At 40.6% G+C, this 27,725-nt stretch overlaps 1 protein-coding gene across 1 annotated transcript in view; it reads left to right on the top strand.

Annotated features, from left to right (window-relative positions):
- Positions 1–21,564, top strand: part of BASP1 (brain abundant membrane attached signal protein 1) — a 45,325-nt gene extending 23,761 nt beyond the window's left edge. The window contains exon 2 of the mRNA XM_036309360.1: positions 19,983–21,564. Within this exon, the coding sequence (XP_036165253.1) occupies positions 19,992–20,690 (699 nt within the window). The 5' untranslated portion in view covers positions 19,983–19,991 and the 3' untranslated portion in view covers positions 20,691–21,564. The remainder of the gene's footprint in view (positions 1–19,982) is intronic.
- The last annotated feature ends 6,161 nt before the right edge of the window (positions 21,565–27,725 follow it).

Consider the following 27,725-nt stretch of genomic DNA (forward strand, 5'->3'; position numbering starts at 1 on the left):
ACTGCGAAGAAGGAGGCAACGTGCCCACTGTAGGGTGTGACTAGTTTTCAGTCCGTAGTATAGCACGGCATTCTAAACCAAGCATGTTTATGGGGGCTGGATAGCTCTTAACACCATGATGTTGATAAAAATCATTAATAAAAATACATGTCACATTGCAATTGCGTTTTGTTACAGGTTTTAAAGCACTTTTATATGTTGTTGCTCTTGTTCTATCTCCTCGGTTACTTTTTCCTCTTCACATACCACCATTCCATGACTCTGGCGTCTCTTAATTATGGAGGCCGTACTCGTCATCATGTTAAACATTAAAACACTGAAATCACAAGTTAAAGATAACTTGCATAACTACAAATCTGTAGGTGTTGAGCTGTAGAAGCTCATTGGCATAACTACTACTATAGACACAAACCTTAGTCCAGTGATGGCGAACCTATGACACACGTGTCAGAGGTGACACGCGAACTCATTTTTTTGGTTGATTTTTCTTTGTTAAATGGCATTTAAATATATAAAATAAATATCAAAAATATAAGTCTTTGTTATACTCTGGTTGCAAATATCAAAAAATTTCTATATGTGACACGGCACCAGCGTTAAGTTAGGGTTTTTCAAAATGCTGACACGCTGAGCTCAAAAGGTTCACCATCACTGCCTTAGTCCGTTCATGCTGTTTTAACAAAATACCATACAGTGGGTGGCTTACACAATAAATATTAATGTTACTGAGCTTCGGAGGCTGAGAAGTCCAGGATCAAGACATCAGCAGCTCGGGTGTCTGGTGAGGCCTCGCTGGTTCCTGGAGGACTGAGTATGGCTGTAATGTCAGTGGTGGTGAAAAGGGCAGGGAGCTCTCTGGGGCCTGTTTTATTTTATTTGAGCACTAATCCCATTCATCAAGGCTCTGCCCTCATGACCTAACACCTTGCAAAAGCCCTGTCTCCAAATACCATCACATTGGGGATTAGGTTTCAACATATAAATTGGGAAGGGGGTGGTTTGCAAATATGCAGTCTATTGCAACACTGCTAATTAAAATCTGGAGGTTTTCTTTTTGTATTTTGGAAGCACTGTTTTATTTAGAAGATCCCAAACTTTTAGACTTTCCAAGGTCCTTGTGAGTGCAGAGACCATTGCCCCAGGCCTGTTGGGCCTGCGCCAGGAACCACTCCTGTTGCTGGCCTTGCAGTCCTTCACCTCTGAATGGGCAGGGCAGGCCTGGATGGGGTGCAGTACATGTCAGCCTTCCCCAAGCCTCATTCTTAACTCAGAAAAAAATTTGGTCCAAGGTGAGAAGCCACATGCTCCTCTTGTGCATCCCTGCAGCAGCCAGCCCTAGCTATCGCCTTGTTCAGGACCTTCCGCTGGGACTAGCAACAGTCTGGAGGATGTGATTATCTGACTCAGAATTTGAATAGCCAGATTCAGTTACTACTTCCACAGACCTTTCGTCTCATTCTATCAGTGTTGAGGCACTTTCGCATCAGACATTTTTCTAACCCGGCATAAAATCACTTGGTACACACAGTCTCCCTCCCTCTTTAAACTACAGTTTAGACCCGGGGTGGGGAACCATTTTTCTGCCAAGGGCCATTTGGAGCATCATTCACGGGCCATACAAAATTATCAACTTAAAAATTAGCCTGCTATATTTGGTCAAATAGGCAATTAACTCACCCCTAATCCTTGGCAGGGCCAGGCCAAATGATATCGAGGGCCTTATAGGGCCCGGGGGCCAGATGTTCCCCACCCCAGATTTAGACCCTATCATGTTCTCTATGAATGGCTCCTTTTCATATACTAACATTTCTATATCTTTGCTTGCTTTGTGCTTCCTACCTCATTCATTTTTCTTCAGCCCACAGCTTAATCCAAGTCTTTTTTCTTGGCCATCCCTAAGGCTTCTCATTCAAACGTGTTTTTAGGGTCTGTTTTGTTTTTAATTGCTATGGCTCTTGCTAGAGCTGTTTTGCCCACCTATACTAAAATATACCTATTTTAATTTGACTGTGTTCTCCTTGACTATAAAAAGTCACTTTGTTCTTTATAAAACTGTTGGGCTTTATAGAAAGTGCGTTCTTTGATTAACTTGTTTATTCTTTTGTGAGATTAGCTGCATTGACTTTACAGTCAGTATTAAAAATCAACTTAAATCTTTGTTACTATTTATTTTTTACAGCATCAATAATATCTTATGTGGAAAAATCACTGAACAGACTTGGTATTTTTAAGTACTCTCATAGTCTGAACACTAATAATTGAGAAATGTATGTGTTTGAGAGATGGTCATGGAGCTGGGGGAATTCATAAGAATGGCTTATTGACAGATGTGTTGAGATATTTGAAATTTTTGGTGCTTGAGGAGTGGTTTTGAGAAATTTACTCTCTGATAGTATTGTTGCTGTGTAGATAGAACAAAACATCCAAAATTTAAAGGCTTACATGACAGAGAAGTGTAATTCTCTTTTATATAGCATCCCAGGAATGGGCTCCAGGGCTGATGTGGCAGTTCTGTGGTGTTGTCAAGGAACCAGGCTCCTATCTTTCCATTCTGAGTATTGATGTCTGTCCTTCTGGTTCAAATGGCTGCTGGAGCTCCAAGCTGTCTTCCTTTAGAACAGTGGTTCTCAACCTTCTGGCCCTTTAAATACAGTTCCTCATGTTGTGACCCAACCATAAAATTATTTTCTTTGCTACTTCATAACTGTAATGTTGCTACTGTTATGAATCGTAATGTAAATATCTGATATGCAGGATGGTCTTAGGCGACCCCTGTGAAGGGTCGTTCGACCGCCAAAGGGGTCGCAACCCACAGGTTGAGAATAGCTGCTTTAGAAGCACATACAACACATTAGATCATATTTGCCAGCACCTAGCAGTGGAGTTTTGAACAGATTTTAAGTGGGAAAAGGACATAAGCAATTGGATGAGAAAATGGTGGTGGTGGTGGTGGTGGTGGTGGTGGTTGTGCAGGTTGGTCTGCAAAAGACCCTCATATTCCTACCTAGGCAATCGGGGTCGGGGGGGCGGGGTTTGGTGATTCTGGTCTCTTGGATGGTAATACAGGAAAAAAAATAGATTTAGGGAGGTGGGAAAGGCAGCAGTGAGCCAACGTGGGAAAATCATGAATTTGAAGTACCCAAGGGATGTCCATGTTGGGTCAGTGGTATTTCACGCTGTAGAAGTCTGAAGCTTAGGACATGACTATAAGTAAGCTGTTGACATCAGACAAAGGGATGTTCAGCATCTTACAAGGCTCTTAAAACTGTGCAAGTGGGTGTATCTCTTAGGAAAAACAAGGTAACTGAATTGTTGTGGACCTGAGGGTGATGCCCCAGGAACCTTTGGAGGAAGCCATGGGCGGAAGAATGAGCTGAGGTTGGGCTTGAAAATGAGAGAGACAGGTCTGGGGATAGTTACAGGGAAGGAGCAGCTGTGTTTTCTTTCGCTTCCCTTTCACCATTGGACTGTTGTTGATATTATGAAAGTGTCACAAAGATGAGCATTTTAACTTCAGAGAAGGTCAGACGCCATCTAATCTGAAGGGCACCACAAGAGCACACCCTTGGCTCAAGAGGAGCATTGAAGTAGTCTTCATTATCTTCTTCAGTTGCTATAAATTCTGTCTCATGTAAAGTTATTATCATCCCCATTTTATGCTTATGAAAAAAAAAACACACTCCCAAAACAGGCGCACATACCAGTGGTCGGCAAACTGCGGCTCGGCAAACCGCAGCTCGCGAGCCACATGCAGCTCTTTGGCCCCTTGAGTGTGGCTTTTCCACAAAATACTGGCTCTTCCACAAAATACCGACTTCTGCACAGGGGGCCATGAAGTTTCAATCGCACTGTACGTGCACGCCCACACGTGGTATTTTGTGGAAGAGCCACACTCAAGGGGCCAAAGAGCCGCATGTGGCTCACGAGCCGAGGTTTGCCGACCACGGGTAGGCAGCTCACTCTCTGCCATGCAGCAGAAAGGGATGGAACGCTGGCTTGGAACCCGAGCAACATTTTTTGGGTCTGGTCTGGACTTTGTGCTATGGCATCATGTCTCCTGAGAGATTAGAGTTTTTGTCCTGGTAAGTGCTGTGTTGATGCTACAACAGCCCAAGTCTCTTTGCTCTCAGGCAGTCAGAATACACAGAGTAGGTGATAAGAATTAAAAAAAAAAAAAAACTATCTTGTTCCTAATCTTAAAACATCCCCATGTGACGTTCTTTTTTACTGATGATATTGCTGCAAACCAAAAAGAGCCTGACTAATCTTTGCAGCATCGTTTAGATTTGAATCAGACAGTCATCCGACAGTAGGAAATGAGTCGCTGGCTAAGTATGTTCATCTAAGGTTCTAGACGGGGTCAGCAACCTTCCTTGAAGGGCCAGGTGGAAACTACGGTAGGCTTTGCCAGCCAGACAATTTCTTTTTTTTTTTTTTTTTTTATTAAATATATTTTATTGATTTTTTACAGAGAGGAAGGGAGAGGGACAGAGAGCCAGAAACATCGATGAGAGAGAAACATTGATCAGCTGTCTCCTGCACACCCCCCACTGGGGATGTGCCCGCAACCAAGGTACATGCCCCCGACCGGAATCGAACCTGGGACCCCCCAGTCCACAGGCCGACGCTCTATTCACTGAGCCAAAACGGTCAGGGCAGCCAGACAATTTCTGTCACAACTGCTCAACTCTGGCATGAAAGCAGCTGCATTATGTAAATGATGGGCCTGGCTGGGTCCCAATTAGGCTTTGTTTTCAAAAACTGGTGGCCCAGTTTGCTGACCCCCTGGCCCAAAAGAAAGCTAAATTCTCGAATTTCTGCTTTTAATCCTGCAAGAAAATCATCTGACAAATTGGTGAAAACAGTCCATTTTTCTTTTTCAGGCTAATATTGTTTTTAACATTGACTTATTTGTATAATAATTTTTTTATGAGTGTAAGGACACTTTCTGGAGAACAGTGGCAAAGTATGAACGTTGATTCCCCATTTCTATTTTATTTTCCCCTGTGTAGTCTGGATGGAATTCTGAGTTACCAAGATTCTCCCAAATGTCTCAACATAATCCATATCTTTCACACCAGCCCTGAAATCACAGCGAGCCTTGATTTCCAAGCTGAGCTGTGAGGTTTGCTTTGATCACTATGAATATGCACATCTGTCGGGTTTACAGACTGGAGCCTGTGGCTCAGAGAAAGCTTGGCTGCTCGAATTATCAGAGAAGTTTCATGCATCTTACTCACCAGTGATAAGACATAGTACATTCAGGAGGCTTTATGGAACAGAAAAACCCTTCAACATTAGTGACTATCTGGTGTTTATTATTTGTGTTATATAGATACGTGTAGCAAACTTAGAGAAGCATGCTAAGCAGAATTTGCATGTTTCAAGTTTCCTAATATGTTCAAATTGCAAATCTGCATTTGTACTGTAGTTGAGTTTTGGGGAATAGGGACTAGATTGGAGTTTTGGGGGCAAAAGCTTTTTTCTCATAAAAGAACAAACTAGGAGGACTTCAGCACCTTGTGTGCAAATAAGTGCATGGGGATGATAAATGAGCATAATTAATTTGTGGAAGAATCATAAGCAGGTTCTGTCTTCATTTTGGCAACTCTCATTTGCATGGAAAAAGCAAACTTTTTGCTAAACTAATTGTAATTCCTCCTTTGTGTTTATTTAGAAGCGCCCTTTCCCTCCTGGGGAGGCTGCCATAGCACAGGATGCACCTTTAGCGAATGGACCGCTCCCTGCTGCTGAGTAGTGTTTATCTGTTTGACCTTTAGCTCTCCTCATGACTTACAGGAAATAAAATACTTCTGCTTCTGCAAAAGGTCTTTTGAAGTTAGATTGACTGGGGGAGCTGAGAAGATCTGGCTGGGTTTGGGGAACCCTATGAATCTATGATAGCCATCTACGACAGTCAAGTTTCACCAATTCCCAAGTAAAAAGAGTCACTTTTGCCTGACTGAGAGGATGGTTCGTATTTTAAGATGGTCTCCTTTCAAAGCTATGTTATAAACGGAATAAATTGTGTGCATAAGGAAAGCGAGATCAGTTGATAAAACGTTCCATTTGCCATGGATCTTCAGGATGTAATAAACTCAATGAGGGTTTTAGGTAACTATATTTATTTCTCAGATTTTAATTCAATATGAATTGCAGATCCCATGTTCAAGTTACCACAAACTGAATCATGTGATTTAGAATAAAGAATATTTACTATCCACTGTGCTTGGCAGTGCTCCCTAAGACATTTTAGGCTTAAATTAGTAAGAGACCCAACATAAAAATGGAAAGAATACAACTTAAGGCACTATGTTGGATTTCCTCATTTCATTAGATAACACCTTGACATCAAAGGAAGTAACATGTTCTGACACTAATCTTTATCTTAATAAATGTGCCCTCTTTCATGGGTGGTTTTGTGTAATTTTAAGTTACCCACTGCTGCTTTTTAACCTTCCAACTGACTTAAGGGACAGCTTTGGTTTGTTCTGACTAGTGACATCTACTTATTTGAACCTATTGCTGCACACATGTAAATAGTTTGGGACATGCAATTTTCTATGTTGGTGTGTATTAGTGTTTTAGACTCATGGGATTTTCGAGATGAAATAGCTCAATTCCTTTGTTTTGTAGAAAATCCTTGTAGGTCCAGAGATGTGAGGGACAGGTGTACTGTCATAAAAGCTAGGGGATGCTGTTCTAACAAAGATGCTTTTTCCCTTTGCTTCCACTTAATCTGTATTAGGACTGGTGGGAACGACATAGTAAATCAATTTACTCACTCAATACTAAAATAAGTTCACTAGGGTTTCTTTCCCATTACCAGTAAAAGAGACTCATGAGTCATAGCCTTCCACGCTTGTATTCTATTCTCGCCTTACATCTAAGAGTCATATGGAACCTGTGGTATCTTGGCCAGTCTGAGGCTGCTGTGTGTTTTGAAATCTCTTGCCCCACACTGATGCCTAGTGTCAACCAGGAAGTGTAATTTGTAACAGGAAGTTGTGGGAGGGCAAGGTTGGTGGCGGGAATGAGTGGAACCCTCAGAAGCTCTCCTGAGGTTGGATAAGTCAGGTGAAGTTTGTCATATTAAACACATCTTTCACTTCCACCTTCTGTTTTACATGGGCGATGTATTTGCCTTCGCCTTTCTTATTAAGACAATGCACCTCTTCTCATGTGTCTGTCACAACTCCAGGATTATGCAAAACTCACGCTGTCACTGGTACATTCCATTTGGCAATGTCCTACATATCAGAGTACATTTATATACAGTGAGCTGCAGGCGCCCACATGTTTGAGTGCATAGGATAGGATCCTTGATCTACTAAGCAGAGGGAACTTGTACCTGATTGAGCGAATCTTGACGTGTCTATTATTGACATGTGAGGTTCCATTTCTTCCTTATTTATCTGGTATTAGCATGACTTTCTACCCTTGCCATTCAGCACCCCACTCTTAGCAGCTCCACTCTTGGTCCTCATCTCAGAAGGTGCATAAAGCATTTGAGGACAGCAAGGAGAACCCAAAAGGCCTCATTAGGAAAGATTTGGGCCCCTACCTATGTGTTTTCTGCTCTAACTCTTACAAAATAAATTGAGTTTCTGTTGTAGTGTACTTGTTAAAATAGTTTAAGCCACTTTATCAGAATTTAGCCTACTGGCTAGTATTTGCTGTTATTTTTGACATGATTAAGAGGTATTGTTTTCCTGCACTTTAAACCTGAATGGTCTGTGGGTAAGTCAGAGTCAACCTTGTTTTACATTGGGCGCCCTGGGTCTAACACAGTGCCTGGACATTTGTGGCCTTTCTGAAATAAATGCATGAGTGAATTTGAGTGCTCAATACAATCTAGTTAAATATATACATTATTACTGCAGATTTGTATGAAGACTAAAAATTATAGACCAAAGCAATACAATTATAGCCATTTATATACAAATGAAATAAGGAACCACCGGGGAGTTAAAAGTGGTTTGATTAACATAAGCACCTAGTAATGGCTATGGTGAGATTCAAGTCCAAGTTTAACAGATATTATTTAAAGATTCAAATTCACAAAAGCATGGCCAATGAATGGTATTAGTTCTTTTCCTAAGGAGAGTAATTCAGGTGAGGCATTGAGTGGCTGAGTACCCTGAGAGGGATGCTGTTGGGGCCTTAAATGGGTACCCTGTTTTAAGTTCCACATGTAGGGATGGTATTTAGCACTTTGTCACCAGACTGTAGTACCAAGGTGATATTGGTGTGGCTTGGAATGCAATGCCACACTTCCTAGTGGCTGGTTCCCTGATTCCAAGAAAAGTGCTTATGGATTGTGGTTTTCTTGACTTGCTTTTTCTAAGCCTATGGGAAAAATAGAGATGTGACTGACTTCTCACCTGAATTTTATGCTAAAACTGAGGAAGGCTGGCTGGTAATTCTTTACTTCATGTCTGAACACACTGTTTAAATAGCTGTAGATAAAAAATAAAATATTCTTAGGGAAAAGGTCTATTGGTCTTTTAATTTTAAAACTATGATTGAACTTCAAACAGGTGGAGTGGGCAAAACAGAGTATTATTGTGCACGGCCTTTCACCACAACCTCGCAATTTACCTAAGCAAATAAGATGGAAATAGAGTTTGGAAAAGAGTCTCTTTCCCAAAAGGTTGCTTTAAAGGCATGTTCTCCCTTTTGATTTTTTTATGTAATGTTTTTTCATGTATGCTGACGTCACTCAGCATTTGGTGTTTCTGATTATCATTCATCTTCGCCCTCTGTTCATACTATTATAAGAGCTTGCCCATTTAGTAACATTTACTTCCCTTTAAAATCTACAGATTATATAATGGATATTATACTTTTTTATTTTTTAAATTTTTAAAAAATATATTTTTATTGATTTCAGAGAGGAAGGGAGAGGGAGAGAGAGAAAGAATCATAAATGATGAGAGAGAATCATTTATCGGCTGCCTCCTCTATGCCCGCTACTGGGGATTGAGCCCATAACCTCAGCATGTGCCCTTGACTAGAATTGAACCCAGAACCCTTCAGTTCTCAAGGCTGATGCTCTGTCCACTGAGAAAAACTGGCTAGAGCTGGGTATTATCATTTTTAACCTAATCTAGGATTTTGATATATAGGGAAAGTATTATTTTGAATATAATTGAATCCATTTCCATTTGTTTGCCCGTTTGAATACAGTAATTTGTTCCACCCATATGTTTACTTAATCTTAAAATTCAGATTTACTCTCTATTACATATTAATAGGACTGAGAAAAAATGATTTTAGGTAAAGAAAGGTCAATGAAAATTTACCGAATACTATGTCATGAGCTGAACTCCACTTTCCTGAAACTACTCCACTTAATGCTATTAAACTCTTTCCACTCCTTTTTCTTTTATAGGTGAAGGTGAATTGCCGAGGCTCACTTCCCTGACCAAGTTCACATAGCTGAACTTGGCCTGCTGACCCCACTGCCCATATGCCTTCTCCCACAGAGTATATGAGATCAGGGCTCAAAACTCATTGGCAAGCCATCAAAGTTCCATTTGAACTGAAAGAGAAAAACCTGTTTTCTGAAATGTGAACTCTAATTACATAAAATGGATGCTTTTGAAAACAGTATTGTCTCACAGGGCCGGCAGTAAATCTTGAACAATTGAAGCCCCGCATTATGTAAAAAGGGAGTTTATAGAGGTGAATAGCCACTATACTGTGTTTCCCCACCAGTGGCCGAAGTTGCTGGAGTAAGGAGGTGGCCTAAGAGCTGATGCAGGCATGGGGGCTTCTCGGCAGCTGGTGGAATTGCTCTTTGGTCAGGAGACTTGCTCTTCTATGCAGGCTGCTTGTATGATTCCCACTCCTTGGCTAAATAATGGCACTAGTGAGAGGGCTGGGTGGGGGGAGAGGTGAGGAGGGTGGGAGAGAGGTAGTGGGGGCAGTTGCTTTTGGGGAGTCTGGGAGGAAGAATAAGTCCAGGTAATTCTAACGTGTTTGTGATTCTGGTAGCAGAGAACTCAGACTAAATGGTGCATTAGTTGGTAAGGTTCCATTGGGGTTCTGCTCACTGTTTCCTCCAGGCCCCACACAGCCAGTGGCTCCCATGCTTGTTTTCAGGGTTGCCACCACCAGTAACAAATTGATTTTGAAGTGTTTTTCATGCTGCAGTTGTTACAGATAATGCGAAAGCATCAACTGACTCAATGTCACTGAAAACTCCATGTGTCTGCATTTCTCAGAGTGGCTCCTGGGCCACAGCTTTACCTGGTCAACTTGTTAAAAAATAGATTCTTGGGGACCTGCTCTAGACTCACTCATCTCTAGAAGGAGACCCCTGATCTGCACTATTAACCAGCTCCTCAGATGCATCAAAATATTGACAAATGAGAGAATATGACTGACCCCTCCAGGTCACATCATGAGTAAGGGGCAGTTATTCTGGGTGTAGGTGGCCCCTCCCTTCTCCTTGGCCAGTTTTTTGTTGGATGGGCTACACTGTGCAGGTCTGTTATGGCTCCAGTCCCATGATGGTCTGTCTAGTCCATTAGTATAAGCAGCAAAAGTATCTCAATTGCTAGAAGTTTTTCCCCTGTGCTTTAATTCTGTCTTAAGAGTTCTAAATTAGTTGTGGTGATAAGACATTAGTTTCCTGGGTCTGTGGAAGAGAGGAAGGTTAGGAGGTGATCTTGGCAACTTGCATTTCCTGGGCTGGTTGTGGTTCACCTGCTCACTTTATTGACTAAAAGAGCAGATGATTTACACAAAGTCATATGTTAGAATGCTGCAGCTGGGGCTTTTGAAAGGACTACCCGTTAAGTACAAATAAATAATGATGTGAATGCACAGAAGACTCTAAAAGCATATTAGAGTATTGATGAGAATGAATAATACATGTTAATACATGTTTCTGATAGTGTTTGATTCATGTGGCAGGATGTTTTAAATGGGGTAAATCTCCCCTCTACATAAGGTCTGCATTCAGTCTCCTTTTATATTCAAAGACAAGCTTAACTGTTACATGCTGGATTTAAAGCAGCAGCATCAATTCAGAGTTTTATGGTTAAAGCCTGAAGAACCAACCAGGAGACAGACTTTGAAAAATTGATGTCTACAATATGCACATAATAACTTTAAGGGCAAATATCTTGTCAAGATGACTATAGCAATGTCTGCCGTCTCATCTTTATGTGATGGCTCCCATGCCATAGACTTGGCCATCATGATGATCCCTGGAACTCGGCCATGTCTCATTCAATGGAATGGAAATTTCAGTTATAATTTAGCCTGCTTATTTCTACTGCTAACTGAAAGCTGAGTTTACATAACTTAGTTTACAGTCCTGGTTGTATTGACTCTTACAAGTTTATAATTTGGAAATTGCATGTTTCAGAGTCTGCAGTGTTTATCAAGAGCCCATTGTTCATTAATAACCATAAAACAAAATCCTTTTTCTGAGGTCATCAGATGTATGTTGAATAAATCTGAAGAAAGGCTTTTGGTCAATGTTTGAGTGAGGCTAGGCTTATTTTACTGCTAAAACTCCCAGTACAATACAACAGAATATACGAGGGTTAAGCAATGAAGATTAGATAAACAACCCCAGCTGGATGGCTTGTCTAAGACTACACGAGATTGCATAATAAGGAAAGGAGCAAGGAGAGTAAAGGAGTTCTTAAGAAGTATGGCTCCTTTTCTATTTAGACTTAGCTGCCATGGCTAGTACCTGTGCATTCCCTTGTCTCTTAAATCCTTTGTAATGTGATGAGCCTATCTGCTTTACTTTTGCACATCAAATTGTTTCACAAGAAGACCTCTCCAGGTTCACTCTGGGTCACTATGTTAATCCTCAAACATTTTAGTTTATGAAATGTCTGTATTTTTCCTCCCAGTACTTGAGAGATCCTAAGTGTAATATGAAAGAAACTGAGACGATAAACAACTGGACAAATAAAGACATAAAGTACTAAAAGATAAAGGACTATTTCAAAGACACATGATCTAACATTTACTATAGCGAGGCTTTGGTCTGGAATAATTCAGATATGAGCACATTCACTTGAAAGAGAGTGATGCCGACATGGAGTCTGGGGGTAATGGGTGGATTTGGAATTTACATCGCTCCTTTCTCCCCCTCCCACCATCTGTATAGTAAATGTATGTCCCTCTTTACCAAGCTTAATTTTGGTGTACTTTCTGAGCCTTCCAGAACCTCGACTCTTGCCTTCACTTTGCCTACAATCATTTATGTCAGTCTTTTATGTGGATCTCTTTTCTGGCTCTTTGTATGCTCTTTGAGCCTTCCCAAAGGGAGGCATATGTCTTCACCCCTCCACCTGCGTCACTAGAAGGTCAGTAGTGGACAACTCATCACAAGATCAAATTGCACAATTTCTGTTCTCATCTTTCTTAACCTTATGGCAGCAGCATATAACTTCTTCAAGATGCTTCTAAAATTCTCTCTTGATTTCTGAGACATCTTTTTTCCCTTTAACTCCTTTAAGAGCTGTTTTTCTGCTTTCTACCACCTTAATGCATTCTACGAGGCAAACTTTATAGATGGATCCCCCATCATTTCTTCCTCCAGGTCAATGTGCCCTCACCTGTCTCCTAAATGTAAACAGGATGTTCTTATAATCCTGATTAGACCCTTCCTGTTGGTTCACTCTGACATAAACACTTTCCACTTCCCCATCTTCATCTGTAGATAGCTTAGCCATTTTTAAGGCACTTTACCATGATGATTAACAGACCTCACTCAAGAGCCAGAGTGCCCTGGTTCACCCCACATCTCCAGGCAACTAGTTGCATGGTCTTGGGTAAATTATTTATCTCCAACATGCCTTAGTTTCCTCATGTTAAAGTGGAGATAGTGATAATCCCTTCCTTGTAGGATTGATGAGACTGTTAATGGGTCAAAAATGTAAAGACTAAATAGTAAGACAGTCCTAGGCCGAATAATTACTGCGGGTATAAGCACTGTTGATATTCTGACCATCTCAAAGTCCACCTTCTCTATAAAACTTTTTCCACATCCCATGAATCCAACAAAAGGTCATCTCTTCTGGGAAAACTTTTGTTTTTCTCTCTATTATGACACTTAACTGACTCATTTTAATGGTCTCTGTACGTCTTATCCCTCCTGCTACACGGGAGTAAGTTTTTTGCTTACTTATATCCTCTGTCATTGCTTACATTTAGTACCCACTTCAAAAAGGTTCTTTTCCCACTAAGATCAAGTCTATTTTTCTAGAATAATTTGTGAACATCTGAAGTTCTTGGGGCTACTCTGCATGTTAGATTTTGATGAGAGATCCCCAAAGACACTCTGACAGTGTTTCTATAGGGCTAACCTGGGCTTTCCTGAAGGAGAAAAATGGAGGGGTCACTTGTGATTAATCTTCTATTGTATTGGAGGGCTTTCTGACCTTGAAGATCCAAGTCAACTTACTGAAACTTTTTTGGGAAAATTGGGTTATAGAAGTGTGAGAGTATGTGCCCTCTTTTTAAAATATAGCTTACACATTTTTAAAGTACTTTTTTTTTTCAATGCTGAGTGAACATTTTTATTGTGACAAGGGAATAAATTAGCTTGAGAATGTTTTCTCTACAATTTTACTCATGGTATTTAATAGGTGTGCCTCAGAAACTCAGGATTGACAATTCTCTCCCCAAAGGACATTCTCATCTAAATGTTGGTGATGTTACAATTGCTGAATAGAAGCTTTGATGGAATCAGATGCTGAGAATAATGAAAATGATCACCAGGCATTGATGAAACTTGACAGCAAATCATTGTGACTGAACACATCCCTGTAGGAATACCAAAAATACAGACAGGCTACATTATCTTTATTTCATTTTCTTCCTTTAGAATAAAAGTCTTGACCATTTAAAAGAAGAAAAGCCAGCCATTTGTTGAAAATAGAAACTGTTGGACATAACCAAATCTTTTAATTTTTCCTCCATTCTTATTGAAAATATTTCTTGAATTTGTTTATTTTTTCTTTGTGAAAAGAGTCTGTGTAAATTCTTTCCTTAAGGTAAAAAAAGATCCTTTCTCTTTGTCTTATCACAACATGTGCTTTAACTAGGTTTGATCAATAACTTGGGTTCTTTTGGCCTGAGTAATTAATAAACCCTCTTTGTTTGTGTTGAGTTTGCCTGTAGATGTAACTCAGGAGTCAGTTTTAACTCTGTATGTTATCCTTAAAAGGTCAATATAGATGGCCTTGTATATAAATCCATGAAGCTTTGCAGCCCTGAATTGGCAGTAACAATTGCTTTTTCAAGGTACAGTTAATATGCTGCACCCACATATTTAACTTTCAAGAAACATTGATTCATTCTCAGCATGCTTGTGAGGAGGTATGTTTTCTTCTGATTGTAATATGGAAACAGAAGCAAAAGGACACTATTTCTTGTCTTGATCACATCATGAAGCAACAGTCAAACCAGAAATAACACTCTAGTCTCTGACACACACACTGTTGCATATTCATGTTGGGTTTTTCTATAAACTTGCAGTGATCTTTATTATCATCTGTTTGATATCATCCTTAAGAACTCTATTCTCTTGTTTCTAGTTGAAATAGTTAATAAATCCGGGTTTGTATTTCCTAAGTGGAAATTTGGCAATGGATGGGATCTTGGTGTAATTCAAACTGTCCTGCATAGTAAGTACCTAGAAATTATTAGTGAGAGGCAGAAGACATAAAAATAGCACGTGAAGCCATACACATAGTAATTATGGGATCATAGGAGAAATTCTGTATCAGTCATTTTCTTGTTTTGTTTTATACACAAGTTAATGCACACCAATACTTTTCGTTGTCACAAAATCTTGTTGTTGCTTACTGACTGTAGTAGAATGGAGAGGTGTCGTGGAGTACATAATAATTGTAGGCAGAATACAGTGAGTATAAGCCCTCGTGGTTTTGGAATAGTTAATGCCTGCAAACTGTCATTATGCAATGCTGCATTTTTCTGAAGGGGGAAAATGCTATAGCTGGGGTTTGCATTTTCCATCCAAAGACTTGGGTAACACTAACGGATATAACCAACAAAGTGCTATCAAAATGAAGATTTAACATTACAAGTGGTGATTGCTTACATATCAAAACATTTAAAATTCTGTATGTGGGCTGTTAGTTACCAATAGTTTTGCTTGCTACCAAGAGGCAGAATGGCTCTTTAAAGCCATCCTGATGACCCAGATCTCTGGGATGCCTGATGGCATGCTACTACTTAGCCCTGCCTCAAAGGACTGAAGTCTTAAAATTGGTGATGATAGTGCTCTTATTGTTTCTCCTACTCAAACTCCTTTTGATCCAATGTGTCCCGCTCTTCTCTCTCACCTACACTCAACTAGACTATTTAGTGTTATATGTCAGGGGCTAAAGAAAGGAAACAGTAAATGATAGCTTCCAGAAACCTCACATTTCATTGAAAAGCCATAAAAATAACTTCTATATTGATTAGACACTATCTGGGTATGTAGGGCTGTGCCTTCCTATAACTTAAAATAATGGCAGTTTTCTTGACTGAAACCAAAGGCAGTGGGGCTGAGTGAGCCATGTGTTTTCACTTGGTAGCAGTCATAGGATTTGAGAACCTCCGTCCCTGGAAGGGGCAGAACTGTCTGTCCTTTAAAGAGACTACTTAGGACCAATTCAGCTCAGTGGCTCCACTCACCATAGCAATTGGCGTCTGCCAAATTGGGCTCCTCTCTTAGCACTGGAGAAAGGGAGATTATTCGGGTGGGCTTCCTGATTCATAATACAGTTGCTTGAGCTTTGGTGCAGAATGGGGTCAAAGTGTCAATCCTACTCTGCTGGATAATGTCACTCTTGTGTGCCTCTGTGAGTGTAAAATAAGCTTGTGGGATAGACTACTGGCTTCAGTTTCTATAAGTAAAAAAATAAATAAATAAATAAATAAATAAAAGGTTGTATCCAGAGGAGAAGTAGATTTTCAGAAGAAGCAATAGGCGGGGAGACTTTATTCAAAATGAGAAGCTCTCTCTCTCCCCTTTATATGAGGGTAATGAATCTTTGTTCTTACTGTGCTTGAAAGTCACCATGACCTTGTGTTGATATTCCCAAAGCTAAGCTGTTGTCATTTAAAACCTATGACTGGCCTGAAGCTCTCTTCCAACTTATAAACTCCTCGAAAAATCTTCTAAAATGTCACATCCCAATAGCTCTGTAAAAATGGGGATATGTCCTACTTTAGTTATTGTATCAACACAGAACTCAGTGCATCAGCGTGGGTCTGGGTGTTTGTGCTGGACTACTCAGTGGCTAGAGAATGACCAAAATGTGGAGAAACGAAAGATTGTTGTTTCCCTGTCGCTCAGATTTAGGTTTAAGGGATTTCCAGGGTGGATTACTAGTTGCTGTGTCTTTTTTTCCCCCCCAGCTACTTTTTTTTAATGTAGAAGTTCCAACTTTCTACACCAACTGATTTCTTTCAAAATTAGAAGTCATAAAAAGAGAACAATAATTAAAATGTGCCCATCATGCTCTGTAATTGTTCAAGGATCATGATACAAAGCTGCACTGGCAAATGGGTGATGAAATGTTTAGGGATAGAGAGTACCTGAAGTTCTGAATTTTATCATTATCTTGTCAATATCTTGAGTTCTGAGTCACCCCAGATCTGTACCAACCCTGTGACCCAGAGTGGGTAACATTCCTGAGATGAGAACTCTGCCCATTTGCAAGCTTCTTAGTGGAGTTCCCTTTGACCTCCAAGATGGTGCCTTCCTGCCTCACCTAATTTTGTTGGACTCAGCCTTTTGCTTGAACTGCTCCATGAAATCACCTAGAATTTCCATTTGGGTAAAAGGAGGATGCTGATGGGATATTTACTATCTTATGGTACTGTTGAGAAGATTAAATAAAATAACTGTGTTTAGGATTAGGATTGTGCCTAAACCCATGAAACAGTTAATAAATTTGAAATTACAATTTTAATTTACCTTTGGGTGTAGGCAAGGTTTTCACCCATAATGTCTTGAGAAATAACCAGCTATCTTGCCTTTCCAGGGTTCTGGTGAATTCTATAAGCCTCCCCCCCCTCCCCCCCCATACCTCACTATAACTAACACACACACACACACACACACACACACACACAAACTAGCAAAAGGTAGAAGTGTTGGTTAACTTTGTGTTTGAAAAGCAAACAGGAATGGAAACACACTTTCTTACTTACAACTGGATTATATACAATCATTTCCTACCCAGAAAGGAATCACAGATGGGCTTAAAACAAAGAATAGAAAATGGCCCTAACCGTGTTGCAGAAAACCAATTTTAGTAACGCAGATTTTAGGTTTGTAAACCAGCATGACTTTCAGCCTCTGGGATAGCTATATAGAATTTCATGCTGTGTGTGTCATAACACCGCGATCCTGTTACATTCACAATGTACACTTTGTCTGCTATTCTGTGATCTCCAAGTTGGTGCATGGGTTTCTATTATGGAATTGGTAGGCCATCCTAAAGGCAGGCCTGTCAGGGTTTCTATTTCTTAGGTATTGTGACATATAAGAGCTGAAATTATTATTATTTTTTTAAAATATATTTTATTGATTTTTTACAGAGAGGAAGGGAGAGAGATAGAGAGTTAGAAACATCGATGAGAGAGAAACACCGATCAGCTGCCTCCTGCACATCTCCCACTGGGGATGTGCCCGCAACCCAGGTACATGCCCCTGACCGGAATCGAACCTGGGACCCTTGAGTCTGCAGGCCGACGCTCCATCCACTGAGCCAATCCGGTTTCGGCAATACCTACTCCAAACAACCGCTGAAATTATTTTGACATAACACCATTTGTGCATATTGGCTAACTAAGAATTCAATAAAAGAGTTCTAACTAATTTAAAATACTGATCTAGTTTATTTTATCTCTTTATATTTTGATTTATTGCTTTTGTGATTGCATATATGATAAAGGTAGATTTAACTGTATTGTTTTTACATCTGATTTTCCCACTTCTGAGGGAGAAATAGCTAAAGATTAAGTCAAATAGAGCACACTGCATATCTCAGTTATAACCAAAAATCACTCCTTTTTTAAAAAAAAGATATGTAAGAGAAATTCTTTGATACCATAATAAAGGTCTTTCTTGGGAATAGAAACTAGTATTTTAGACATCTTTTGGTTTATTGTTTTTTCCCCCTCCCCCAACTATTGAAGTCTCTCCAGACAGGAAATTAGCATATAGACTGGGGAGACAAATCTTGACTAAAGTCAGAATTCTTCAGTTAGCACTCTCCTACCCAATACCTGACTCTTAGAATAAATGTAGGTCATTTAACTGTCATGAATTATAATTTCAAGGAGTATAATGAATAAACAGCAAATTTCCTCTTTTAAATGAATGATGGTTTTTTAAAAACGACTGGTCAAAGAGTACTTTATAATTTTGTCAGGAGGAGACCCTGACCTGGAACCAAATCAGACAGGGCCCAGGTCAAAGCTCTCTCTCTCTCTCTCTCTCTCTCTCTCTCTCTCTCTCTCTCGTACTTATTTGTGGGGATGAAAGAGGATATTGCACTATATATCTAAGAAGTTGGAGACTTACCTTTGGGTGAACAAGGCTGTTAATGAGCATTCAACTTCTGTATCTAGTTTGAACCCTAATCAGAACATTGGTAATGAAGGACGCTTTTATATTGCTATGGGACTATTTCTTTTAATCCAAAAAACACTTTGAAAAACAATGAATACAAATTGGACACAACTAACAACCTAAATGTAACTGGGAACACTATACTTTTTGATTTTTGAGGGATAGTTTTCCTTTAGCTGGTCCTAGTTAATGAGCTAGACCAAATCCTGCTTGACTTTGTTCTTTGAAGATGTGTGTGCTTATATGAACACTAGAGGCCCAGTGCATGAATTTGTGCATGGGTGGGGTCCTTCTCGGCCTGGCCAGCGATCTGGGCCGATGCAGGGGTAGGTGGTGGTGGCTGGCCAGGGGGAGGGGCCACGGGAGGTTAGCTAAGGGAGTGCACTGACCACCAGTGGGCAGCTCCTGCTTTGAGCACCTGCTCCCTGATGGTCATGTTGACTGGTCATTCAGTTGCTTAGGCTTTTATATATATAGATAGATATACGTGAATAATGGCGTTTGAAAGAAGTTTGTAGTTTGAGATAATTTTCTTGAAATTTTTGAACTGTGCTTTGTTGAAATGTACCCTTTCTCTGGAAAGCATTTTAAAACTACTAAGTCTTTTATTGGCTATGCTATGGTCTGAAGTGGCTGCTAATGCTATTTTGTACACATGTCCAGTATTGGGTATTTGAGTTGGCTATGGGGGACAGATAAGAAACAAATACTGCTCCACGTCTTTATCACTGACAGGCTTAGTCTTTAATCACTGAATCTTTGACACCAGCTTATTTCCTCAACTTGCTGTGACTAGACACTCTGTAACTGAGCTCTTTATTATTATTATTATTATATATTTTTACCATTCACTGTTTTATTTATAATTTTCGCAAAATACATGTAAAAACACCATGTCGATCATTTGAAAGTGTACTGTTCTGTAGTGTTCTGGACTCTTTGTAAAGTGAAGCCTTTTAGTTTTCATACTTGAAAAGCTTCTTTGTCCGTTTGGGCTGCTGTAACAAATCACCATATACCGAGTGGCTTTTGAACAATAGGAATTTATTTCTCACAGTTCTGGAGGCAGACTCTGCTTCCTGGTTGTAGATGGCTGGCTCCTCCGCGTATCCTCACGTGGGGACGGGCATGGAGCCCTGGGGGTGTCTTCTGTGCCAGCACTCCTCCCCTTCATGAGGGCCCCGCCCCCATGGCCTAGCCACCTACCAAAGGCCCCAGCTCCGAATGCCATCACATTGAGGGTTAGGGTTTCAACCTCTGAAGGGGAAGGGGGGCAGGTGGGGGCACAGCTATTCAGCCTAGACTAGAGCCACAGTAACACCGCTCTGTTCTGTTTTGTGTTGTGTTCCAGAACTCCAAGATGGGAGGCAAGCTGAGCAAGAAGAAGAAGGGGTACAATGTGAATGATGAGAAGGCCAAGGACAAAGACAAGAAGGCCGAAGGAGCGGGGACGGAAGAGGAGGGGACCCCGAAGGAGAATGAGACCCAGGCGGCTGCGGAGACCGCCGGGGTGAAGGAGGGCAAGGAGGAGAAGGCGGAGAAGGATGCCCAGGATGCTGCCAACAAGCCCGAAGACAAGGAAGCCGAGAAAGACACAGACGCGGCCAAGGCGGATGCTCCGAAGGCAGAGCCTGAGCAGACGGAGGGAGCAGCCGAGGGGAAGCCGGAGCCCCCGAAGGATGCGGAGCAGGCGGCCACCTCGGGCCCCGCCGCAGGCGATGCCCCCAAGGCTCCCGAGGCCGAGGCCCCGGCGGAGCCCGCGACCGCCACCAAGGTGGATGACAAGAGCAAGGAGGGAGGGGAACCCGCAAAGACTGAGGCTCCCGCGGCTCCTGCCTCGCAGGAAACGAAAAGTGACGGGGCCCCAGCTTCAGACTCAAAACCCAGCAGCACTGAGGCTGCCCCATCGTCCAAGGAGACCCCAGCAGCCACGGAAGCACCCAGCTCCACGCCCAAGGCCCAGGCCCCCGCAGCCCCCGCAGCAGCCCCCGCAGACGAGGTCAAACCTGCCGAGGCCCCCGCCATGAATTCCGATCAAACCGTGGCGGTGAAGGAGTAACAAGGACAGCCTATGGGAAAAGAGATCACAGCTTAGACACAACCTGTTTCTCTCTCTCTGTCTGTCTCTCTGTCTCTCTCCTATACTAACTTGTTTCAAATTGGAAGTCATGATATGTATTGCCCAAGGAAAAAAAAAAAAAGAAATGAAAAGAAAAAGATGTCCCATCAAAGGAGGGAGGGGGGATGGGGAGAATCCAAATAGTATTTTTGTGGGGAAATATCTAATATACCTTCAGTCAACTCTACCAACCAGTCCTGGCGTTTCGAGGTCAGTGTCTGAAAGTGGTCTGCGGCTAACTCAGATGGGTACTGAATTCTGCAAGGGGAGTAGGGAGCGTGCGTTTGATTCTGCCCGCAGGGCCCTTCCAAAGGCAATCAGATCTTTATGAAAGCAGTATTTTCTGTGTTTCCTTTTTTTTTTTATTTGCTGCCTTTCTTCTTTTGATATTTTTTAAATGTCTGTGGATGAATGCCACCTTTCAGACAGCCCACTGAGCCTGTCCACATGTATCTCCATGCCAAGACTCCATGCCTCCTCCCCAGGTATTTTTGGGAGTAACACACATTCTCTCATCCAACTTAGCCTCCCTAGATTTCTCATGACGAGTTAATGCATGTCCGTGGTTGGGTGCACCTGTAGTTCTGTTTATTGGTCAGTGGAAATGAAAAAAAAAAATAAAATAAAAACGTCTGCGTTCATTGCAGTTCCAGTTTCTCCTCCATCCTGTGTCACAGACACCAATACACCACTCATTGGAAAAATGGGAAAAAATTTAAAAAAAAATAACAAAAAAATGTACAATGGATGCATTGAAATTATATGTAATTGTATAAATGGTGCAACAGTAATAAAGTTAAACAATTAAAAAGAAGTAATGATGATGATTGGTTTTCTTTTGCCACCCCTTCCTCCTCGGTAACCTCAGGGGAGCACAGAGCAATGTATCCGGCATTTTCTGGAATATATTTGCATAGAAGTATAAGATGGTCTCCTCAAATTTTTGTGAACATTACTTGTTTAAAAAATTAGTTGCATCAGTATCAGTATGTTATCTTGGAAGAGGATAAACTGAAAAGATACTATGTCTAGTGGTAGGCACCCTATAGAAGTATGGGTGTGATTAATTTACTTCAAAAGCAATATTTTGAATAAAACAAGCGAGTGACAATAGATTTGATCTTGAAGGTTGGGAAGAAAAGAGTCCTAAGACCTTACAGAAACATCGTATGTATGTAAGTGGTGTTGTATCCCTTTATTCATCATATTCATTCATGATAGAGCCTGGAAAGGGGCCCCGAGTGGTGAGCAGGCAGTTAGAAGCAGCAGTGTGGGAGCAAGCACAGAGCTGGCCTTTATGGTGACCAGGTTCCTGTCCAGGCTTTGCCACTCCTGTATGGTGTTTAAGCCACTTCTAACCTCCAGACTTCCCTGCTTTATCTACAAGAGGGCAAAGGCTCTATGACCTCTTAGGAAAGACTCCTTTCAACTTTTGAAATATTGAGTCGTTTGTGTGTATGTCTGGTAGCAATTTTATATTATGACGGATATGTATGCTCTAACAGATAATCACCTCTGAACCCTGATTTATCCCCCAAACTGCTCACTTTGCTCAGATTTCATAGATTCTGTAGATGGGGAAAGGGTAGGAGAATCGGCATAAGCAGTGGCTTATGGAGGGGCCAGGCTTGCACATCGATTCTTTTTTTTTTTTTAATATATTTTATTGATTTTTTACAGAGAGGAAGGGAGAGAGACAGAGAGTCAGAAACATCGATGAGAGAAAAACATCGATCAGCCGCCTCCCGCACATCTCCCACTGGGGACATGCCCCCGACCGGAACCGAACCTGGGACCCTTCAGTCCGCAGGCCGACGCTCTATCCACTGAGCCAAACCGGTCTCGGCCACATCGATTCTTTAATGTAAGAAAAGAAGGAATTGTCACTTAGATCTTGGTAGTAATTTTGTTTTTTTTTTTTCTAATTGGATATTAGAAACCAAATCTTGAATATAAAGCATTTAAAAATGAACTTACACCTAGCCACTGTAAAGGTTGCTCATGCTTGAATCAGTTAAATGTCAGGTTTTGGGGGGAGAGTAGGACTAGGCAATAATTGCCCAGTGATAAATTCAAACAATTTATATTCTAACATGGGAAGTTTTCATACTTGAACATAGGGAATTTTCTATAGAATTTGAGAAGGGCCACTATACAGAAACTTATTCCCAAAGGGACCTCAGCAATACAGTAGATGAGGATGAATCTGAAATTGTTCTTATGCATTACATTACACATGGTTAAATAAAGGGGAACAAAAATTCCAATTTTGGAGTGACCTGCAGTCTTACCATACCTAAGATGTTGCCAGGGGGTAATACTGGGGAAAGAAGAAGTGAAACATTATTAGGCAGATATACCTGTGGGGTTCAATTCATGACAATGATCACCTTTTGAAACTTTTGGTTCTTGTTTCTATAGTGAAATAAATTTGACCTCTTAATGCTTGAAAGCACAGCATATAAGAAATATGTAAACACAAAACCACCAAGCAACTGTTTTAGATATGAAAAACAGCAGAGGACTGTCCAGATTATTACCAGTGTGTCCCAGCATATATAAAATAGCTTGGGGGTGTGTTGGTGGGTTGGTGGTGGGAAGACAACAGATTCAGTGAACCATGGAGGACATTTATACAGTTACTAACATTGAATAGCATGCACTTTTTGCAAGTAAATGTGCTTGGTGTAAGTAAAGTGTGATATATCCACTCCCTTTTCATTCACTTCTTTTAATTAAAAAAATTCACTAGACATTTTGGTGATTACAACAATCAAATCAGCCTCCTGGATTAACATTTATTACTGTAAATTACTGTTTAAGGATGAATGAAACTAAGACATTTTTCTCAGTTTACTTACACTTAGAATTATTGAGTTGGGTATAGGAGAATTAAAATCTGAGCTATATATACTTTTTCTTTTATAACTATTAGAATTGTGTTCAAACAAGAGTACATAAATGTGGTCACCAAAATATTTAAATCAGAATTTTAACCTAACCATGGCTCATGACATTTAATTTTACCACACCTGAGAAAAACGGATGTAATTTGAAATTGTATATTCAACAGAGAATGTCATATGCGTGGGTGATAGGTTCAAACAGTGTTGGGCATTCAAGTTAATTTTGGATTAACCTAGATTGTGCCCTCCTCATGAATGATCTAAAACGAAGGGAAGGCAATACATAGGCTGTGTTTAACAGGCAAGTCAGCATCATTTGGGAACCCACCACATTTGACCTACTAACTCACAGGTATACATCTCTATGAAGAATAAAGGGGTCTCAGGGTCTAACACCTGTGAAGTGCTTGTGAGCATACCACGAGGGGGGATTAACAGGAATCGGAATGAGCTTGTTCATTGCTAGCTTTGTCTTTCCACCTTGAAGGTGCTGTCCAGTAGCTGACACTGGCTCTGCATGATGGGGATGGACCCAAATCTCTAAGGATTGGGACGCACCATGAATCCCAGGATAGCCCTACCTGGGGTCAGCCCTAAGAGAAGGCATCTTTAGTTGTCCCTAGCCAGTAAGGTAGAGGTCACCCATGGTCACGATGCAGGCGTGCCATTCACCATTCTTGGAGAGTCTCCAGACCCAGGTCTAGTGGACAACAGGGACTTGATCTAGACATTCTTCAGCTGCCTAAGTTGGGTAAATTATTAGGTGCCAGCAACTACACAAAGTTTGTTTTCACAAAGCATCCTGAGCCTTAATTTTCATTAAATGAAATATCGAGGAATATTGAAACAATGTCTTCGTCAAAACAGGTCCACTGTCAGATATGGTTCTGGTACACCTATTTTTTGTTGTTCCTTATACCTACAGGGCACAGCAATTTCATTTCATTTATGAGGGGGAAAATCTATTTGTACAATTTACTATTTTGGTGTTATCCAACATCCTGTCTCAGTATTGATGGGGTTAATCTTCATTCTTTTGATTTCAATTTCTCTTTTTGAGTGTAACAGTGCAGTTATTTTGAGCTTTATTTTAAACTAATTAGCACAATATTGAAAACTAGATGCTTGGAAGGTCATTTTAAGAATATATCAGCCCTAGCCAGTTTGGCTTAATGGATAGAGTGTTGGCCTGCGGACTAAAGAGTCCGGGTGTGATTCCAGTTAAGGGCACATGCCTGGGATGTGGGCTCGAGGGGGGCGTGCAGGAGGCAGTAAATCAATGATTCTCTCTTAAAATTTATTGATTTTTTACAGAGAGGAAGGGAGAAGGAGAGGGATAGAGAGTTAGAAACATTGATGAGAGAGAAACATTGATCAGCTGCCTCCTGCACACTCCCTACTGGGGATGTGCACACAACCAAGGTACATGCCCTTGACCGGAATTGAACCTGGGACCCTTCAGTCCACAGGCCGACGCTCTATCCACTGAGCCAAACTGGTCAGGGCAATGATTCGCTCTCTTCATTGATGTTTCTATTTCTCTCTCCCTCTCCCTTCCTCTCTGAAATCAATAAAAAAAAATATAAAAGAATATATATCAAATAATAGTTGTGGGATTAATCAGATGAACTTTTATATGCATCCTTGTAAAAGGAGGCAAAATTTGCTTGAATTTTGGACTGACAAGTACTTAAGTACTTAATATTTTAAATATTTAGGCCAGAGATTGCTGTTCGGACAGGATGTCTTTTTTTTTTTTTTTTTTTTTTTTTTTACCTTCTGCTAATGGGAATGTAAAAAAGGCAATATAGGAAGCTTTTGATTAAGGTATATATTTGATTTTTTAAAAAGCTATTCCTTATCATGAGCTTATATGCTTCATGTCTTTTTAATGATAGAAATTTTATTAGTATATGAAATCTCCAAGTCCAGGAACCATTGGTCCCATACATTTCTCCAGGTTTTCTCAGTCTTCATTTTAAGAGCAATTTGCATTCTGAAGCTGTACACTTCCATTCACAAACATATTTCAGCCAACTCCTAGAGCGAATATCTTTTTGAAAAAGACCTATGATCTTGAAAAAGAATACTGAGTTTAACTGTACACATTGAAATAGAAAAAAATTAAATAACAATATCATATACCTCCATCTCCTCTACACTTGATCTTCAGATTTTCCCAAGATCCAAATATCACCTTTGTTCCTCATTTTTCTTTAAAGGTGTTTTTTTTGTTGTTGTTTCTTTCCCCCGAGTTTCCTCCTGAGACCAGGGAATTTCACCTTTAATATCATTCACTTATAAATTAATTGGCCTGATATAATGTATCATTTCTTTTGTTTTAACTGAGGTAAATGGTCAAAGGACAAAATGATGGAGCTACCTGCACAAATTTAGAATTAGAGATAAACATATTTGCTTTCTTCACATATGCTTTTGCTTGTATCGGCCAGGATTTAAGAGAGTAAGCTTGGGGGAAATATATCCACTTCTAATACACTCTTGATAATCAAAAGAATGGGGAAGGAAAATGGAAACCCAAACCCTCCACCCTTAAAAGGACAGCAATCCTCTTCATGGAAGGGAAAGACTACGTGTCGGCACGTTCCTGACAGAAAGCTCTGTTTTGAGATTTGCCATGAAAAGAAGGGGATGGCATGTCTGATCATAAGAGCCTGTTACGCAGGGTTGGGTGATATGATCTGACAGGTGAACCCCATTAAAATCGCCGAGGAGAAGGTCCTGGAGCAGCAGTGAACAGTTTTCAGCTACTCTGCCTGGCGCAGGGCTAAGAATAGAGCTGCCTCTGGGCCGGAACCACCCCCGGCAGCACACCAAGTCTGACTAGCATGCAAATTCCCCAGGGGGTGGTGTGTGTGTGTGTGTGTGTGTGTGTGTGTGTGTGTGTGTGTGTGGGTGCGCGCGTGCAGGAGCTGAATTTGCTCTTATATTCAGAGCAGATTCTACCTTTTCAGAATAACACACACACACACAAAATAGTGAAAGTACAAAACCCCAAATAATATAATTAGGAGACAAGCTAACTGGAGTCCCTCAGAAAATAGCTGCATACGTTTCTGATGTTAGTGGAGCTTTATTGCAATGTTTTTGTCTTTTATTTCCTTCCTTCCTTATTCTGTTTCCTGGACATTTTGTCTTTCCCATCAAGTCTTCTATTTTTTTTTTTTGTCAGTTAATTACATTTTAAAGTGATAATCTCCCTTCCTTCCTTTTGCCTTCTTTTCTCCCTTCCATCACCTTCACACTGAGGCAAAACTGCTTATACTGAACCAGAACTATGAAAACTACAAGCAACTTTAATGTGCAGTTCATAAATACCCTTTAAGTGTACTGTTCTTTCTGACTTTGCAGAACTCTTATTATTTATTTGTTCAGGAAGAACAAATATAATCTACCTGAAACATACCCATACTTTGCTTATCTCCCTCCCCACCACCGTGCCCCATTGTCTGTAAGAATAGCAAGTGAATGGTAAGGTTACCCATTCATTTTTATGAGTCAGAAACTGAGAGAAACTTTCTCTCTCTCAACCCTCCATCAAACATCATACCCTAATGTTTCCCAACCTTTATTGTCACTACCCCTCTCCCTGGGAGTGAGAAAAATAATCAGAATTGAGAGGGAAGGTCAAGACTTTATATGTTGATATATTCCATCTGAGGTGTTTTATAGACATAGAAGTTAATAGACTGAGTAGCCACATGGATCTCAAAGGATAGAGCTGGACCAGAAATGGAAGTCTAAATCCTTTAGAAGGTAATTGACACCATGAGCTGATTGATATCACCTATGCGGGGACCAAGGAGATAATGAAATGAGAAGTGCACCCTGCACTGAGCCTTTTATTTGATGATTAGAGGAAGGATCCTGAGCCTGCAAAGATTGGGAAGTTGTACACAAGTGAAGGAGGGAAGCTGGGAGAACATTGGACAACAGAGTACTAGGAACAGATGTTTCAGGAAAAGAGAATGGAAAGTATAACAAAAGTTGCTAAGATGTCAAATAAAATAACAAAAAAATGCAACCTTGGGGCACTGGGAACTTTAAT

The sequence above is a fragment of the Myotis myotis genome, unplaced genomic scaffold, assembly GCF_014108235.1.
Source record: "Myotis myotis isolate mMyoMyo1 unplaced genomic scaffold, mMyoMyo1.p scaffold_m19_p_5, whole genome shotgun sequence".
Taxonomy (NCBI): Eukaryota; Metazoa; Chordata; class Mammalia; order Chiroptera; family Vespertilionidae; genus Myotis; species Myotis myotis.